Raw genomic sequence first — 16,971 nt, 5'->3', positions numbered from 1 at the left:
TCGTACATTACAGTTCCATTCCATGTTTTTCCAATTTGTCATTAAATCATTAAGACTGGAAAATGTCTTTGAAATCATCTACTCCAAACATCAACCCATCCATACAACCATGTCTCTCAGTGCCACATCTACACACTTCTCAAAAATCTCCAGGGATGGTGGCTCCATCACATCCCAGGGCAGCCTGTTCCAATGCCTCACCATCCCTTCTGAGAAGACATCTTTCTACCTCTGTCACTTGTAGAGCTCTGAGTGCAGTCCCTCCCTCCTGCACTGCACTGCAAGAACACTCATTTATATCACAGTAAATATAAGGAACTCCGTACTTGTTAACCACCCATTAATTCCTCAAAAAGAAAATGGATACAATATGGCTAAGCCATACTACCATTCATTTCACTAGGCACTACATCTTTTCACCCTACTTAATATTCCAACCGTAAATTTGGGATGTTTAGCTCTATAGGATGAGAATGACACTTTCTACATGTTTACACTTTAGTTTTAAACACAATTATTACTCATGTAATAATAATAATAATAATCCTTTTTCAATATCTAAGCCCTTCTGAATTGTAGAATCACGGAATTGTAGAGGCCAGAAGGGACCCTACTGCTCAAATTTGATACACCCCTTCCAAAAGGTAAGTACTCCTACTGTATATTTCTACTCCTTCATCATGTACAATATAGTAATTCAGTACATTTATACTTACTTTCCAAGAAGGTTCTATAATAACGTACAACATTTGGATGATAAAGCTACAACGAGAAAAGAAATTCAGTTGTTTAGAATAGTTAGACTGATGGCACAGTATTTATAATGCTTAGCTACATAATGGAAGAAAGAATCCCTCAAGGATTCCAAAAACTTGCTTATGAACTGCAGTGCAGTAGATCTTCACTGCTACCCCCGAACATGTTTTCATTTAAAAAAAAATGAAATTATACATACATACATATATACATATATATATAATTACTCAAGATAGAGTCATACAAACACTCTTGTTAGCAACTGGAACAGAGTAAAGGAAGTTTGAAGACAGACAATTACATGTGCACCAAAGTATTTTCTTTCACAGCCAAAAAATATTAATGATTTGTCTATATTGTAGTGGGTTTATTTTAATATTTATTTACAATGACAAAAAACAGCTATCTTTTAGATTCAAGAATTTGTTTACAGTATTCCTGAGAAAATTTCATGCACTTCCAACAAAAAAGTGTAAGAATCATTTGTAATAAGCATCTGCACTCCTGCTAATAGTGCAGCAAGAATTGTTGTAATATTGACAGCGTTTAGGTTAAAAAGTAGCAACATTGTACTGAATAGATGAAAACAATAACAGTAGGCAGAGGCCCTTCTGCAAGAGAACTCACAGTTAATAATGTTAACAGAATTCTTGTACATGAATCTAGAGTCCATAAGACCTACCTGCTCTTTGATGATAGTTAACTCAGAGACAATGTTCCGTACTCTGCTTTCTCTGTCTTTTTTGTCCTTTCCAAATGCTGGATTGTGTAAATTGACTTCTTTCATTGCCAGAAGATTTTGCCCATTATGTTTTCTAACCTACAAAAAAAATAAAACCTTTGTAAAATTGGTATAGGGTGGAAACAGATAGGATATTATTATGGCTATTGTATCAGTTATCTGAGTACAAAACCACCTCATAAATATTACAGTCATAGTCTTTTCTGTATATAATGCAATTAGTCAGAAGAACTGAAGCAGTCAAAAGAACTTCACAGTGCATGTTAGGAGTAAACAGGTGAACTTGTCATCATGTCTAAAGAAATGCTACCAGTGCCAAATGTTTTTTTGTTTTTTTCTGAAATAAAACATGCTTGAACTCTGTTTCACACACAGCAATACAGATACACTCTCTGTAAAGAGAAATTAATACAAAGTAAAGCTATTAAATCTAAGAAATAATACTTTTCAATCTTACAAATACAAGAGGTGACAAACACAATCACAGCAAATGCTAAAAGAAATGTGTGTTAACAATATGCTCAGAAGGATAACAGCCTTCTGGTAACTACACTCCCCTACTGAAATTCAAAGGAAATTTGTGCTTAAAACAGGTATTAGACCCTCTTCATGAAGGTTACTCTCCAACCTCTATACTAGTACCAAAAGGGAAGCTTACCTTGTATACACTTCCAAAAGCTCCACTGCCAAGGTGTTCTAAAATTGCATAATTGCCTATATGTTTTGTAGGTGCTTTATTCTGATTGACACTCTCAATACTTTCAGCAATTTGCTTCAATTCATCCTCCTGGTTATAAATTAAATGACAAATAAGTCAATATAAAATATTTCAAGCCTTTATTGTGCTAAGAATATGCAAAGAATACAGATTCTTAAAGCTACAAAGCTCTTTACTTACCTTTAATAAATTCAGCTTTGATACCAGCTCTTCATAAGCACTAATATCACGCACATAATGTCCAATATCAATGAAGATTTCAAACAAGTCAGTAGGAAAAAGTCTGCAAAAATTTAACATTTTTATGTGCCTCAGAATATGTTCACAATAGCTATTAATCTACAGCAAGTTTTTATTGTTAATTCCTTCTTTGACATCTTCTAAACAACACACTTATTCTTGAATAATTTATTCAGATATTTAAGTTTTAACTCAACACACATACAGGAACTGAAGAAGCTTCCAAAAGCTAGACTTCAGCCTCCATGGATCGGGTATTGCCATATATGCCAGTTCTCCAAACTCTGCAAGACTCTTCACAGTCAGTGCACTTCCCAATTTTCCTCTTATTGATACAAATCTTTTTTTAACACTCTTCAGTAAACAGTCTTGATGTAAAATCCTTCCCATGTGAAAGACAAAAGGATTGAGCAGCAAAAAAAGGGCTGTAAGTTATATCTGATCATCTTCAGATGAAAGTATGGTTTATCTCCATCAGTCTTAAATGTCCTCTACATATTTTAAACCTTGATTCACAGGGGAAAAAAAAGGCCCCATGAAGATAAGTTCTCTGGCATGTGTAGCAATAGAAGTCCTCACACTGAATGTGTACATCTTGTAGGCTGGAACTAATACAAAGCAGTAAAATCTATCTGTGACTGCAGACAGAAGTTGCCTGTAACTTCTTTTTGCTGAAAATAACTGGAATTTAGAAACAATTTCTTTCTGATTTGAATGACACCTTCTGAAAGCTATTGTAAAGGAGTTCCACAAAACATTTTAGTAGTATACCTTCTGAAGATATGTCGATTTCTTTCCATACTGAAGAGAAATCTCAGGGCTCTGAAAGCATAGCACTACAATAGGAAAAGCTAGAATTAATGACATATATATACATAAATGAAAAAGGCAATTATAAAAATCAGGGATTCCCAACAGTTCAATAGTCTCTTCCTTAAATGTCTAGGTAGGTTAGGTTACATTATTAGTGAGATAACAAAACGAGTAAAACCAGTTTTTTGAGTACACTCTATTCTTTAAAAGTAGGCAAGGTTATTTAGAGGGAACAAAAACTAAACAAAACAAAACAAAAGACTGGAGAAAAGTTTGAAAATCATCTCTATTGAAGAAAGTTTTATTTGTAAAACCTCCACTGACAAGTAATTAATACATACACTTTTATGTAATGCATCTTGAATTCTATGTATCAAGAATAATTTACTTTACTTGCTATACAAATATGGGTGACCAAAGAACGTTGATTATAAAGTAAACCAAAGGGAAATAAAGTGCTGACACCTGAATCAGTGGAAGTAAGGAAACCACTGAGAATTAATCTCTTTCAAAAACAAGAATCATTCTACACTTACTTGCTACTTATTTATTCTGCATTTAAATTTAATTTAATTAAAGTTTTCCTGTATTTAACAACTGCAGTAGAATGCTCCAGAAAGAAGTAGATATTACAACATCAAGTCTTCACTGAATGCCAATGAAGACCAAAGCACACAAGAAGAAGATCTAATTCTGAGAAGCATGAAGAAGTGGGGGAGAGGGGAGGGAAGGAAAAATATTAATTTCCCTTCACACTACATTGTATAGCGTGCAAGAAACAAAAGAGATCAGAATAGAATACCATAAACTGAATCACAATCAAGTCTTTACTTCTTGGACCATTTGTTATTACTGATTTTGTTTTATTTTCTCTTCAAGTAAGATATCTACTGCACTTTAAAATAAATTTTTAAACCACAAAACAACAAAAAAATTCAGGGACTGTTTTGGAGTTTCAACAGGTAGTTAAACTAAAGGAGGTTACCTGTAATAAATAAGCTTTTTCAGCATTCTTTTCTTTGTCTGGTAAAATCAGTTTTGCTATTATATATATTCCATTTGCCTGGGAACAGAGAAAGCTCAAAATTCATAGTATTCCTTCACACAGAAACCATGAATAAAAAACAATGTTACTACAAATACATCAGAATCTAATACCGACTTTCAAAATCTCAGCCTTCTACTCCATACTGGTTTTATAAGCTGAAATAACTTAAACGAAGTTTTCTTCATTTCTTACTTATGTAAGTATGAAACCATCCTAACACTTAAATGTTAGGATGTACAAAGACAGCTTACAAACATACAGTGAAGCAGTATCACAAGCTGGGGAGACACCAGACAAGATAGCTTAAATGAGTCTTCAGTAGGATTTTGTGAAAACCATTCTGTGTTTCAGCTTCCGTTTTCACATAACTATGTCCTCCACTATTAGACCACATTTTCTGTGTTGGTTTGAATGATGGAGACTAGTAAATCCAGTTATAGTACAGCTCCTGTCTCCTAACAAACTCACAATTGGAAACTACTGTCCTCTCCAGTAGAACTGAAGGGAACAAGTGCCAGTTCTGCAGATGCTCTACTGCAGTTCCTGATATATCTGTTTTAACTGCATGTGAAGTTAGAGTTAAGCTTTTAGACAGTGCAGTTGTGCCATGCCACAAAATAAATTCTGGCCCACAGACTGTTAATGAGGCTGTAAGTTCAGACAAAGACAAAATATGGACATGTAGAGAGCTTCTATAGCAAAAGCAAATGGTTCTCAATGGACTGAACTAAGAGTTCTTTTGCCTCTATAATAAAGCAGGTATTTAGCCTGATAAAGCTCCATACAAGCTTCAGTAAAGAACTGAAAGCAATGCAACTCTTCTGCTTCTAACCTGAATTCTTTAATCTTGTTCACTTTGCAACTCAGAGTTATAAGAGCACAGAGAAAGAAGTAGGTCTGAAAATGGAAGTGGCTATTGTAGGGCAGAAGTCAGCTGAAATGAAAATAGGTGAAACTATTCCCAGGTTTGAATGGTGGACACTGGCTGGTTTTGATAGAGAAACATCACTGTCTTTTAACAGGATGAGTTCAGAATAAACTAAGAGTTTGTATTTCTCAGATAATTCCATGATGGTACCTACTAGTCTGCAGCAGAATGGCAGCAAAATCACAGCAGGAGATGCCAACAAAAATAATCCCTATGTAAGGCTGTCTATTATTATTCCAAACACCTGGATACATATGTTAATATCTTTGTGTACACTTGTGTGTTCATAAATGTATGAAAAAGATGTACTACTATATAAAATGTATATGAAAGGTACGCAGAGATGCTGCGCAATCACGTTAAAATGCATTCTGCTTGTTATTTAAATTAAGTGATCAATAAGAATAAATAATTCTAAATCCTAAACTATAATGCCTTACTTAACTGAATAAAGTCTTCCTACCTGTACTACTTGGTAAGCGTTAGTATCATTGAGCACCAGTTCAGTAATTGCAGCACAACAAGCTAGAACAAAAATTCAGACGTAATATTTAGGGCCAGATTCATAAAGATATTCAGATGGCATTGCTGGTAAGGGCCAAATGTGCACTCTACCACTCATTCACTCATCTTCCTCAACAGAAGATAGGGAGGAAATAGGATAGAAAAGCTCATGGGTGAAGATACTGGGAAACTGCTTACCAGTTATCATCACAAGCAATATAGTCTCAGCTTGGGGAAACTTAACTTAATGAATCACCAGTTACAATAGATTTGGATAGGGAGAAACAGAGCTTAAACAAAAACAAAAAAGCAAACAAACAACCATAAAAGAACACTTTCACTCTACATTCTCCTTTTTTCCCCACAATGATCTTCACACCCAGCTCTTCTAACACTCCATTCATCAAGCAGCACAGGAAAAATCAGAAGAGCTGAATCAGTGCTGCTATGCCAGGTAGGAGTACACATACTAGCAGGTGTAAATGTGTATAATACCAATTTTGAAATATTTTGAATCTCTTCGCACAAGACATAAGTGAGAACAGAACAGAGAATTATGCTTTGTAAACCAACCTGCTTGAAGGGAGAAAGTATTTTCTTGTATCTCATCAAGACTCAAATCATCTGACAAATGAAGAAGTTGAATTCTCCCTGCTGCATTTGCACTAGATAAACTTCCAACTGAAGAGCGATCAGAAACAAGATTTCTTTCCCTGAAAAAATGATTTTAAAAAATTAAAATTAAAAGCTTGTAAAACACTCTAAGAGATCAATGAAATATGCACAGTTGAAAAATATACAGATTTTTCATTACATTTAAAATTGCTTTTTAATTTCTATAGTAATCAGGCACAACTGAGACTGAACTATTAGATGCAATGCTATTAGATAAAACAGAGAGCAATCAAATGTAAAAGATGGCCCATTCTCACATAACTGGCAAAATGCTCAGGGAAGAAAACCTACCCCTGTAATATATGAAGTAGTTGCTTGATTCCTCCCCAAATTCGGATTTCCACGCTAGTCTCAGGGTCTTCACAAACCTGTACAAGAATCCAAACTACACTCCACAAAAGCTTGATATGATCAGAATGGAGTAAACTGAGCAAAACTGGAACTCCTTCATAAATTTTAACTTGTTCTTTGACTTGTGACTCTGCACAGAGAAGACGTAACAATTCTGCTGTGAGCCTAAAAAAAATCAGTAAGAGATTTGTTGTTAATTTGTATTGTCAGCAAAGAGGAGAAAAAGTCATCAAATGCTTAAAAAACAAAATAGACTACATATTGACAAAAAAAAAAAAAAAAAATAGAAAGAATTTGAAGACAACTTCTTGCCAGTGGCATTACAAGTACAAGTAGTGCTGCATGTGTAAAGCATATGTAAAGTGTGTGTACATGGCGTGAAGTCCATCAGTGGAAACTGAATAACCCAAGAGTCTGGATTCTTCACCTGTATGGTTTGAATAAGATGCTTGCAAAAAGGAATGGACATATAATTTTAAAAGTTCCTATTGCATTTTCATTAATTTCACTGTAATTAAGATGGATTTTCTAGAGCAAATATGGTTAGGGATTTCGATCTCCACTTGAGTTGCATTCATGCTTGATGAAATATGAAAATCCCTATCTGAAGTTAAAATTGTTTTTATTAGACTGATGTGGGTTCTGACACAGACTCGGACACAAACTACAGCAGCTACATATATTGCAGTTTTTTAGTAGTTTATATTCAACATCTGAACTGAGTTCAATATGCTTTCCATCCAACCACTCTGGTTTCAGCAGTTAAGAGGAGATACATTAAAAATAAATAAATAAATAAATAAAATCATTTGCTGTCACTTTACTGTAACAATACAATTTATTTGCACTGTAGCACATCATCAGAAAGAGAGTCTATAACAGAATTACTAGAAAATATGTCTCCATATCAACTTTTTACCGTTATATAACTGACAGCAAATACATAGGTTTCAAAACTTCTCCCTGAGAATATTAAAATGGCACATTATCTAATTCCTCTAAATAAACATATCTCTAAATGAGAAAGTCAAAAATAACATAATTAATGCATAAGTGAACTCTCACCTTTTAGAAAGCAAATCGTATTCACGTAATATCACCAGCAAGTTCTCAACAATGGTGAGCTCACTTATCTTCTCCCTACATTCTGGACTGCAAATTGATTATTCCTGGCATTTATATCAAATTAAACTATGCCAAAAACACATTGCCCTTTAAACTCATTGTTTATGCATTGTTTTGACCAGTATCCCTTCCTCCAGACTTATCTACTAAAATCACAAATACTTAAAGCCACAAAGATACATTATGTCAAGTCCAATTTTCATACAAAATAAATAAATAAATAAATAAATAAATAAATAAATAAATAAATAAGCCATAAATAAAAGTAAAGATGCAAATGTATTTAATTTGTTTAATGCTGGAAATTAAGCAAATGGGGTATATCAAGACTGAAATATCATTTCTACTATTAACATGTATGTATATTTTAAAAATCCATAAACTGAAACAGAAATAGAATGAAAGATGTTTGGGGAAGTCTTCTACGCAAGCAGCAGTATTAATATTTTATCAAGACAAAACATTAACATGCTTATTGCGAACAGCATGTGAAGGTTAGCCTACCTTTCTGCTAAGCTTATCAGGGCAAGGAGGGCACCCAGGAGCACATTGCTGTCTCTGGCAGATAACAAATTTACTAAGGTCTAGAAAATGAAATACGGAAAAAAATATGGATCAAGATAATAAATATAAATTTCACATTTTCCTTTCACGACTCAAACAATGAAATAATTACTTATTGAAAAGTCATAAATTTTGAAAATTAAGATTCAAGTGTCTTAAAGAATACAATAAAAGTTTCAGGGACTTTTAAAGTATGCTCAAGGTACATATAGATACACAGAGACTTAGAACAAGTGAAGATGTTTCATATTTAAGGATGTATCTTTCAGGACTATTCAAGTGTCTGTCCAATTTAATGTAACTTTGTAATAACTATTCCTGTGCAAAACACTTCAAAACTCCAGATTAAGGTCTCCTGGGGTAAAAAGCTGTTTTTAAACCAGTATTTAAATTATAGAGTATGTAATTTAAGACCTCATACAGATTTTGTTAATGATGTATATCGAAGAAAAAAAAAATCATATTTGTCTAGATCTTCTAAAAATACTACCTAATCATAATTGCCAACTGCAGTTTAATAGAATCACAAATAATTAGTTACACTGATTTTTATCCCTAGCATTACTGAGTTTGGACAGAAATCAGCAATAAAATACTCTAATACCCTTACGTTGACTGTAATCTCTAGCAAAGTTGGCACACAGTGTTTTCTAAGTGAATAACCATACCAGAAATTTAATAACAAGTTATGTCATCATAATGTGTAGTTCGGGACAGTGTAAATTTGACTACTGTTTATAATAGGAATTGGTTTATTCGAAACATTTAGGATTCAACTTCCTCAAACAACCAATAACCATGCATTAGTACAATTAAGTCATATGCAAGCAAAAAAAATTATGCTAACTCATACAAAGAAATCTGAATTTAGATTATCTTACTCCACCAACTTAGCATTATTAGGAGTTTAGTGCTAAGTCTGAAGTACATAAGTCATTTAGTTAAACAGCTAATTGGTTTTGAGAAGTAATTATATAAAGAACTTACTTTATGTGCTCCACTTGCTACAACCCATTCTCTTTGATTTTTAACAGCAGCAATCTTTTGAAGAATGTCTATGGAACAAAGGGAGTCATATCTTTTGGAGTTATACAGATTGGTATTTTTCATTGTACTAATTTCGTTATAAAAGAAGAGTAAGCTATTTGAACCATAACTAGCTCATTTTACTCTGCTATTTTATTGCATGCAGCAATTAAGTTCTTAAGATATATTACATGAGCATCAAATCAAGACACACTGTTCCACAAAAATTTCAGTTACCTTCATACTTCTATGATGATGACTACAATGAATCCAGTAACTGAATCTTAATTACTGGCATTTCAAGTATTTTCAACATTTTTAAACCTCATAGATAAATATCATAAGAGCACTTTATTATGCTTTCATTAACTATTATGTTAATAAAACATTATTAACTATTTACGTCAGTGATATCACTTACATGTCATGTTGACCAACTTGTCTACATTATGTTTCTCTTCTCCACAACCTAGATAGCCATTTGCTACTGTTTCCATATACTACAAGAAGGGAAACAAATTAATTAATTCATAGATCCAGGGCGTTATGCATGGAAACAGCCTGTAGATGGCGCATCTGTTTCATAAAAATGTACATTCACAATAGGACTCAGCAGTAAAATTTGTCAGAGTACTGAAGAGATCTTAGAAATAGAAGAAATCAAAATCAAACGAAAAATTTTTACCAGTGGAAAATCTGTTAAAGATAAGCAAGTACAAAGACGTTACTTTTAGGGCCAAAATTCCTTTTTTACAAGCTAAGTGACTTTGTTTTCTGTTGAACTGAATTATCACTTGATGTTCTGGTTCTCATACTTTTCAATATGTATCTACTATTGGCCACTGTTTGGAGCTAGTCCACAGGCTCAGACTCTGCACAGCATACACAAGGGTGACCAGCAGGAGCTGTTGGGGGAGTTGAACATACCCAGCAGGTGGGAAATGATGGTTCACCTTTTTAAATATTCCCAGTATCTACCTAGTGAAATATAATCATCCAAGCAATGAAAATTGTCACAAGGATGTAATTTCTGTTAGCACAGAAAATCATAATGAGATTCTCAGCATCACTTACATACTGCTGTTTACATACTGGTCTTTACATATCTTTACAACCCTTCAATACTGGGCAAATCTTTAATGTGGTGGCATCTTGCAGTCTCCAAAACACTGTAAGGGTAATCTAAATTGGTTTCAAGCATGTAGTACAGAGAGGCTAGAATTACAGTAGCAGTACACTATGTAAAGTATTATCAGTAATAATAATTTAATTAGTGCTTTCTAACAATATTTCTAACAAACACCTGAAAATGAAAACAGTTCTTTACATGAGCAAGTATTAAAATCCAGAAGTAAAGCAGGGTTAACATAATGCAATAACAATGTAGCAGTTGATTAGCAATAATGTTTATGAATTTCAATCTGTTCAACCATTCTGTTGTTGTGCTTTTACCTTTGATAAGTTGTTTGCTTAATTTCAGGGGACTTTTAGACGTCTTCCTTCAAAAGTCTACAGTTTCTTTTGAATTAACCAGTTATGTTGACTTCTGTAATTCTTAGCTCAGGAGGCATTTGTTAAGCCTCCTATTGAAAAGCCTTGGGTTAAATACTGCTAAGCTATAAGGACAGCTCCTTTATGCACTAGTGAAAAAGCACACCAATTGCTTATATGCAAATAGAGGAATACACTTCTTTCCAAAAAACAAGAGCATATCCACACTGATTTTTACAATGTGCTTCATTCCACCCATAATAAGCAGGCATACAACACTATAGACAAAATTTCCAGGAAGAATTTTACCTGAGCTAGATTTTCAATCCCACCCAAACTGTAGAGTATTTCCTAAAAGGAAACAAACAAAGGAACAAAAAAGAGTCAGTATACAGAAAACACTGCAGTAAAAGATACTTGAACATAAGTACCCTGACTGTCATGAGTGCTTAGAAACCTTAATTCTAGCAATCAAAGTCAGTGTATTTTGGATATGCTAAGCAGTTTCAGAGTTTAGAATTACTTAGAATAAATAAATAAATAAACTATAGAAATAAAATTTGAAAGACTCTAGAATCAGAACAGTATACATTAGTAAGAAATACAAGAAAATAAATTTCCCTAATAAATGTCTGGTGTTCAGTTTTATGAATAACAGCTATAATTATCTGAAAAAAAAAAAAAAAATGTTTTAAAGCTGAATGTTTGTAACTATGAGAACTGGGCTGCCAGAAGGAAGAAAGCTTTCAGTTTTCTTCAGTTGCTACATTCCGGAAGTTTCATTTACCTATTCAGAGAGGCAAAGTAAATATGTAGTCCAGGGCTCCAGACAACGGCCAAATCATTTGTTATGTAAATTTCAAGGTTATTTATTAGGGTTAGCAACACACCAGAAGCTACAAAATATATATCGGAAATTGAGCAAGTTATCCAATAACAGTGAGAGTTCATATGTGCAATCTGTTTGCAACTCACTTGTATCTTCAGACATAGAAATACAGGTATATACATACATATCACAGTATCACACACAGTATCACAGTCTCGTGCGGGTTGGAAGGGACCTTAGAGATCATCGAGTCCAACCCCCAGGATTCGAGTCCCAGTGTAGCAGCAGAGCGGCACTTCTACCACTTGCACCACAGGGGGGGATTTGAACCTGGGTCTCAGTGTTGCAACACGCCATTCTTACCACTGTGCCACTGGGGCACATATATGAGTAGTAAGTATGCATTCACAAGAATGTGCACTTTTATATATACATTTAACATCACAACCGTAAGCATGATGCGTAAATACGTCTTCTTATGCGAGAAAAAAATACTTTGACATACAGACCTGATAGCATGGATCCCTTATTAATAATCTCAGGCAGATTAACACTCTAAGAAAATGGATGGATGGAGCTTGATTTACCCATTCCCTGTAAAATAAATATACAAAACAGAAACCGAATACAATAAACAAATACAAACATATTTATACAAAAGATTTTGATTCAGGAAGCAATTGACTCTAAGACTGTTGGCCTGTAACAAGTCAAGAGTATACAACACTATAGAATTCTATTCCATTTTGTGCAATTCTTTACCATTTATATTCCAACATACTGACAAATGATAAATTTAAATATTCTTGATACAGAATTATACTTCCTAATAGAATTTCCTGTTTTTCTTTCAGCATACAGTTCCAGGCCAAGACTTGGAAAATCACAAAGCACCCTGGGACAGCAAGCGTGTATAAATACCAGTGACAGTTACTATTTCCATTGTCTGTTAAAGTTCTGTATCACCATTTTCCCATCTAAAATAAACCTGAATTCAGATATATTAAGGGATTTTTTTGTTGTTTTAACTGAGAGGACAGAAACTGTAACTGGGCAAGTTTCCAAGAAACAGAAGTCTATGTGATATGGCAGCTCTCAAATTATCATTGCTGTTGGGAAAGATGCCAATGGCTAAAAATATTTTGATAAAAATAAATGTTTTGTGAACAGATACCAGCAAAATCTCAGCCCTTCTATGCCAACATTCTGCCCAAAATAATAGTATTTTTCATTATGCTTCCATACTTGGCCACTTCTGAAAACTGCGTAACTGTCATGGGCAGCAACAATATACTGGCAGGCAAAAGTTAGTATGTCAGATTGGAAAACTATTTTCAACTCACTTTAAATGGGGGTTCTTCAAAGTTATTCTTTCAAAACATTCTGATTCTTGAGAGTTAATATCTTCAAAGGAGCAAATAATTTGTCACATTTCTGCACAGAGACAGTAATTCTCTGAGCCTGGTTGACATTTGCAGGCCTCTTCTACTATAGCTACATTTACATTCCATGTTACTAGAGAACTTAGTGTAATAGTCAGTATAAGCCAGCAGGATTTTTTTCTGCCTGCTTTGTTAAACTAAATATCCAAACAACTTAAGCTAAATTGATTGCACTTTCACAGTTTTCTTGCCAACAGAGAAACTTCTGCCAAGATAGTGATATTGGTAAGTAAGTGTGCTGGATTTTTATTTTACTTTTTTTTTTTTTTTTGCATCCCAATCAACACAGTTACACATGCAAAAGTGTGTAATGCAGGCCAGGGTGACAGCTTCTACAAGTCTGAAGCACTGCAGCGGCAGTAGTTCCAAACACTTGAACCCATCACATCCACAGTAAAATATTTACTAAGTGCAACTGAACCACCTTTGCAACCATATTTAAATTATCAAGGATAAGATGGTTCCTCAGTTAATTCTGCCACAGGGTCCAAGTGAACTATGCAAATATTGTGGTAGTTTTGAAGTACAACTGTAAAATCTATTTGTTACATATTAGCAGATTTAAATGCTCTAGGATTCTTCCTTCAAGTTTTTGCGCTGAGAACTCTTCATAAAATGTATTTGATATTCAAAAAGGAAAAAATACAGCATATAGCAGTGGTAAATATTAATACAAATCCTGAAATTCTGAGATTCTTTTCAGCAAACGTTCTTTACCCCTCCATTTTTTAAAGATCTTGCAAAATTTTCCTGCTCATCCAAATGAGAGCAGCAAAAGAAAGGGTTTTTCTCTATAAAATGCTAATTAAAACAAAATCAAAATAAGAATGAAATTAGAAAAACAAACTATAGATTACAAATGATGGGGGGAAACTCAGTGTTTGTTAGAACTTTGGTCTTTCAAATTTCAACAAAATGCTCCATCCTTCCTTCTTCACTCCCAGCCACCAGCCACCCAAGCCTTTCAATTCTATGATTCATCTTCAAAGCTAATACCAAAGTCATCATTTTAGAATTATAACTCAGATTATGCAAAAATATGAATCTACTGGTTTCCCCACAGAGATCTATTGTGAACATATATACCAGGCCTTATCCATGCATGCTCTTTCCTTGATAAGGGCAAGAAAGAGTGATTTCTCCTCATTGGAAATGAAAGTGTTTAATATACTGACCTGCAGTTAAATCTGTTCTTAACTAAAGCAGTAAAAATATCTTGGAACAGCTTATGGCTGGGATGTTTGCTAAAATTTCTCTCGTTCTTGTAGGTCACACTAATGGCAGGGGGGAAAAAAAAGGAAAATGCTGAGCTGGTAATTATGTTCTAACTGGTCAAAACTTAACAATAGTAAGAAAAATTAAGAAGTGTCATACAAGCACTGCAATAGAGTAGCACAATTTCAAATTTCTAGACAGTAATAATTTTGAAGAACAGTCCGACTCATATAACTATTATAATAGTATAATATAAGCTTTCCAAACAAGCCATTACTTTATTTAAACTGAATATATTAACTTCCAACAGTACACTCTACTGAGCGGGAGCATGTGTCAAACTTACAAAGCAAAAATACTCACTTTTAAGTTTAGAAAAGTAAAATTGTATCTTTAATATTTCAGCAAGTCAACATGAATCTACAAGTAACATTTACAAAATATAAATGATTTCCACATCTCAATAAGATAAGACACAAAAAGATGCTCAGAAATACAACACAGTGTCATCATACTGGCTCTTTCTTTTACCTGAAGTTTTCAAGCTCAACAGCTTCAGTTGACTCTTGCCATTGACGATGGAGTTTTTGTCCATCAATTTTGACACTTTGAAGAGACCTTGTTATGCTGATTATACCATTTTCAAAATGTATAGCTGAAAGCTAAGGAGGAAAGAGGAGGTACTCATGAGGCAAACACTGCGCTGGAACTGTTTTACAAAAATGCTAACAAGCAAAATAGCCTTTTCTCAGTTTTTCACAAACTATAGATGCTGTCAAACCTTTGATCTATGCCATTGAAAAAAACAAACACATACATCATGTGATGAAAAACTGAAGTGGGAGAAAACTGATGCAAAGCAAGGCTGGAGAACAAATACATGAAGATACATGAAATATAAAGGAAGCAGCCTCTTTAAATTTATAACAGCAAAGCTCAAGAGAATCTCCAACACACACATTATTTATGCACACAGCCTCCGCATTTCTTTTAGGTTGTTAAAACTGATGTTTCAGCTTTTGGCTCAGAAGCAATTCATGCCTCTATCCAGGAAAGGAAATGAGTAACTCCTGTATTCCATGGACATTTCCCTAATTTTGTCATATTTTTTTTACAGAATACAAAGAGATAAATTGTTTTGGTATTCCCAGGACTCACATCCATCTTCACATGTTGATTTTCATTGCTTCAGATGGCAAGCACAAGCTCCATCAAATGATTTGAGGTGAAGATTTTACAATATCCTAAAAGTTTCCTGCACTGACATTTATGCCTAGAAGACTTCACTGAATTATTATTCTCTGAAGACAAATTGCTTATGGTTAAAATGTTGATTTTTAATTTTCTGTTCCTTGTTACTCTTACTTTATTACATGTTACTTTATTACATATTGTAACTAATAAATCTCTAATCCTACCTTCTACTGAAATTTTGGAAGGACACTGAAGAAAATAAATCCGCAAGTCTACTTGATTATGTCTGTTAATACCAGAATACAACCTGTTCAAGATTGTAGCGAAGAAATTTTTTTCTTGTTCAAATAAAGATTATAGTAGACTAGGACAGGAATTGGCTGTAAGTAGGATTTATCTCACAGAGAAGTAATAATATTGCCAAGGAGGAAGGAAAAAAAAAAAAAAAGGGCACCACATACACTGCACAAGATTTTACTAACATAATTCGTCATAATGGAACACAACAGTATCAAGCATCTCCTACAAACCATAGCCAACTGAATTTGTGATTATACATTTCCATAGCATGTTTAATAACAGCTATCAAAAAATACCTGTTGTTTGCTTGATGGAGCATTTAAGAGAGACTGAAGTCTTTTAAGGTCAGAATAGTCCCTAGAATAAAACACAACAGCATAGTACATATATTAATAGTTACAAAAAAGTACTTCTTAAGAGTAAAGAAAATCAATAAACATGGCTACTGACAGAAAATAAAATTGTCTACTGTCCTCATTTTGCATGGATAAGAATTTAGAACTTCTCCAGAATGCCTTAAGTCAACAAAGGTGTAAATAAACTTTGTGACCAGAGTAACAGTTGTCATGTTTATACCGCATTTCAAATTAAAGCATTCTGCTTTGGCAGCTAGTACAAATTCCACACGGGCTCTGCTGAAGTTCAAACAAAGTAATACATCAGATACTATACCTCATAGAAACCCCATGAGGTTTTTTGTCTGTTGCTTTTTCTGTGCTCTTTAGCTTTTTGTCCTGATCAGGCATTGTGCACCAGTCTCATCATCACATGGCTAAAGCACTCATTTCCTTAAAAATAAAGAAGATAGAGTTATATCATTGCATCATTAAGCACCAAATGTCTACTTTCAGAACTAAATGAAAAGAAAAACAACAACAACAAAGGCCAGCTCTAGTATTTTCTCAACATGAAACCTTAGGCGTCACATGAGGATACCCTTTAGAATTCCAGATATTAACAAGAAATTTATAAATGTAAAATACATAAGCCTTACCTTCCCAACAAATGTG

The 16,971-nt window shown here is 33.8% G+C and overlaps 1 protein-coding gene across 15 annotated transcripts in view; it reads right to left on the bottom strand.

Annotated features, from left to right (window-relative positions):
• Positions 1-16,971, bottom strand: part of NEK10 (NIMA related kinase 10) — a 77,792-nt gene that overhangs the window by 53,930 nt on the left and 6,891 nt on the right. For 9 of the 15 annotated variants that reach the window (XR_014942952.1, XR_014942951.1, XM_032442359.2 and 6 more), the window contains exons 2-20: positions 16,634-16,749; positions 16,258-16,318; positions 14,999-15,129; positions 14,428-14,526; positions 12,320-12,404; positions 11,291-11,332; positions 9,912-9,990; positions 9,452-9,519; positions 8,405-8,484; positions 7,841-7,927; positions 6,716-6,940; positions 6,323-6,462; positions 5,709-5,770; positions 4,255-4,332; positions 3,228-3,292; positions 2,397-2,499; positions 2,157-2,285; positions 1,439-1,576; positions 717-762 (exon numbers count right to left, since the gene is read on the bottom strand). Coding sequence is in view for 13 of the 15 variants with exons in the window: in XM_032442359.2 (XP_032298250.2) it covers positions 717-762; positions 1,439-1,576; positions 2,157-2,285; positions 2,397-2,499; positions 3,228-3,292; positions 4,255-4,332; positions 5,709-5,770; positions 6,323-6,462; positions 6,716-6,940; positions 7,841-7,927; positions 8,405-8,484; positions 9,452-9,519; positions 9,912-9,990; positions 11,291-11,332; positions 12,320-12,404; positions 14,428-14,526; positions 14,999-15,129; positions 16,258-16,318; positions 16,634-16,707 (1,792 nt within the window). In the remaining 2 variants the exon portion in view is untranslated. The remainder of the gene's footprint in view (positions 1-716; positions 763-1,438; positions 1,577-2,156; positions 2,286-2,396; positions 2,500-3,227; positions 3,293-4,254; positions 4,333-5,708; positions 5,771-6,322; positions 6,463-6,715; positions 6,941-7,840; positions 7,928-8,404; positions 8,485-9,451; positions 9,520-9,911; positions 9,991-11,290; positions 11,333-12,319; positions 12,405-14,427; positions 14,527-14,998; positions 15,130-16,257; positions 16,319-16,633; positions 16,750-16,971) is intronic. The other 6 variants (XM_085538352.1, XM_085538355.1, XM_085538353.1 and 3 more) reach the window with 3 other exon arrangements.

The sequence above is a fragment of the Coturnix japonica genome, chromosome 2 (assembly GCF_054131305.1).
Source record: "Coturnix japonica strain WE chromosome 2, WE-NBRP24, whole genome shotgun sequence".
Taxonomy (NCBI): Eukaryota; Metazoa; Chordata; class Aves; order Galliformes; family Phasianidae; genus Coturnix; species Coturnix japonica.
This window is presented reverse-complemented; position numbering and strand designations above follow the sequence as displayed.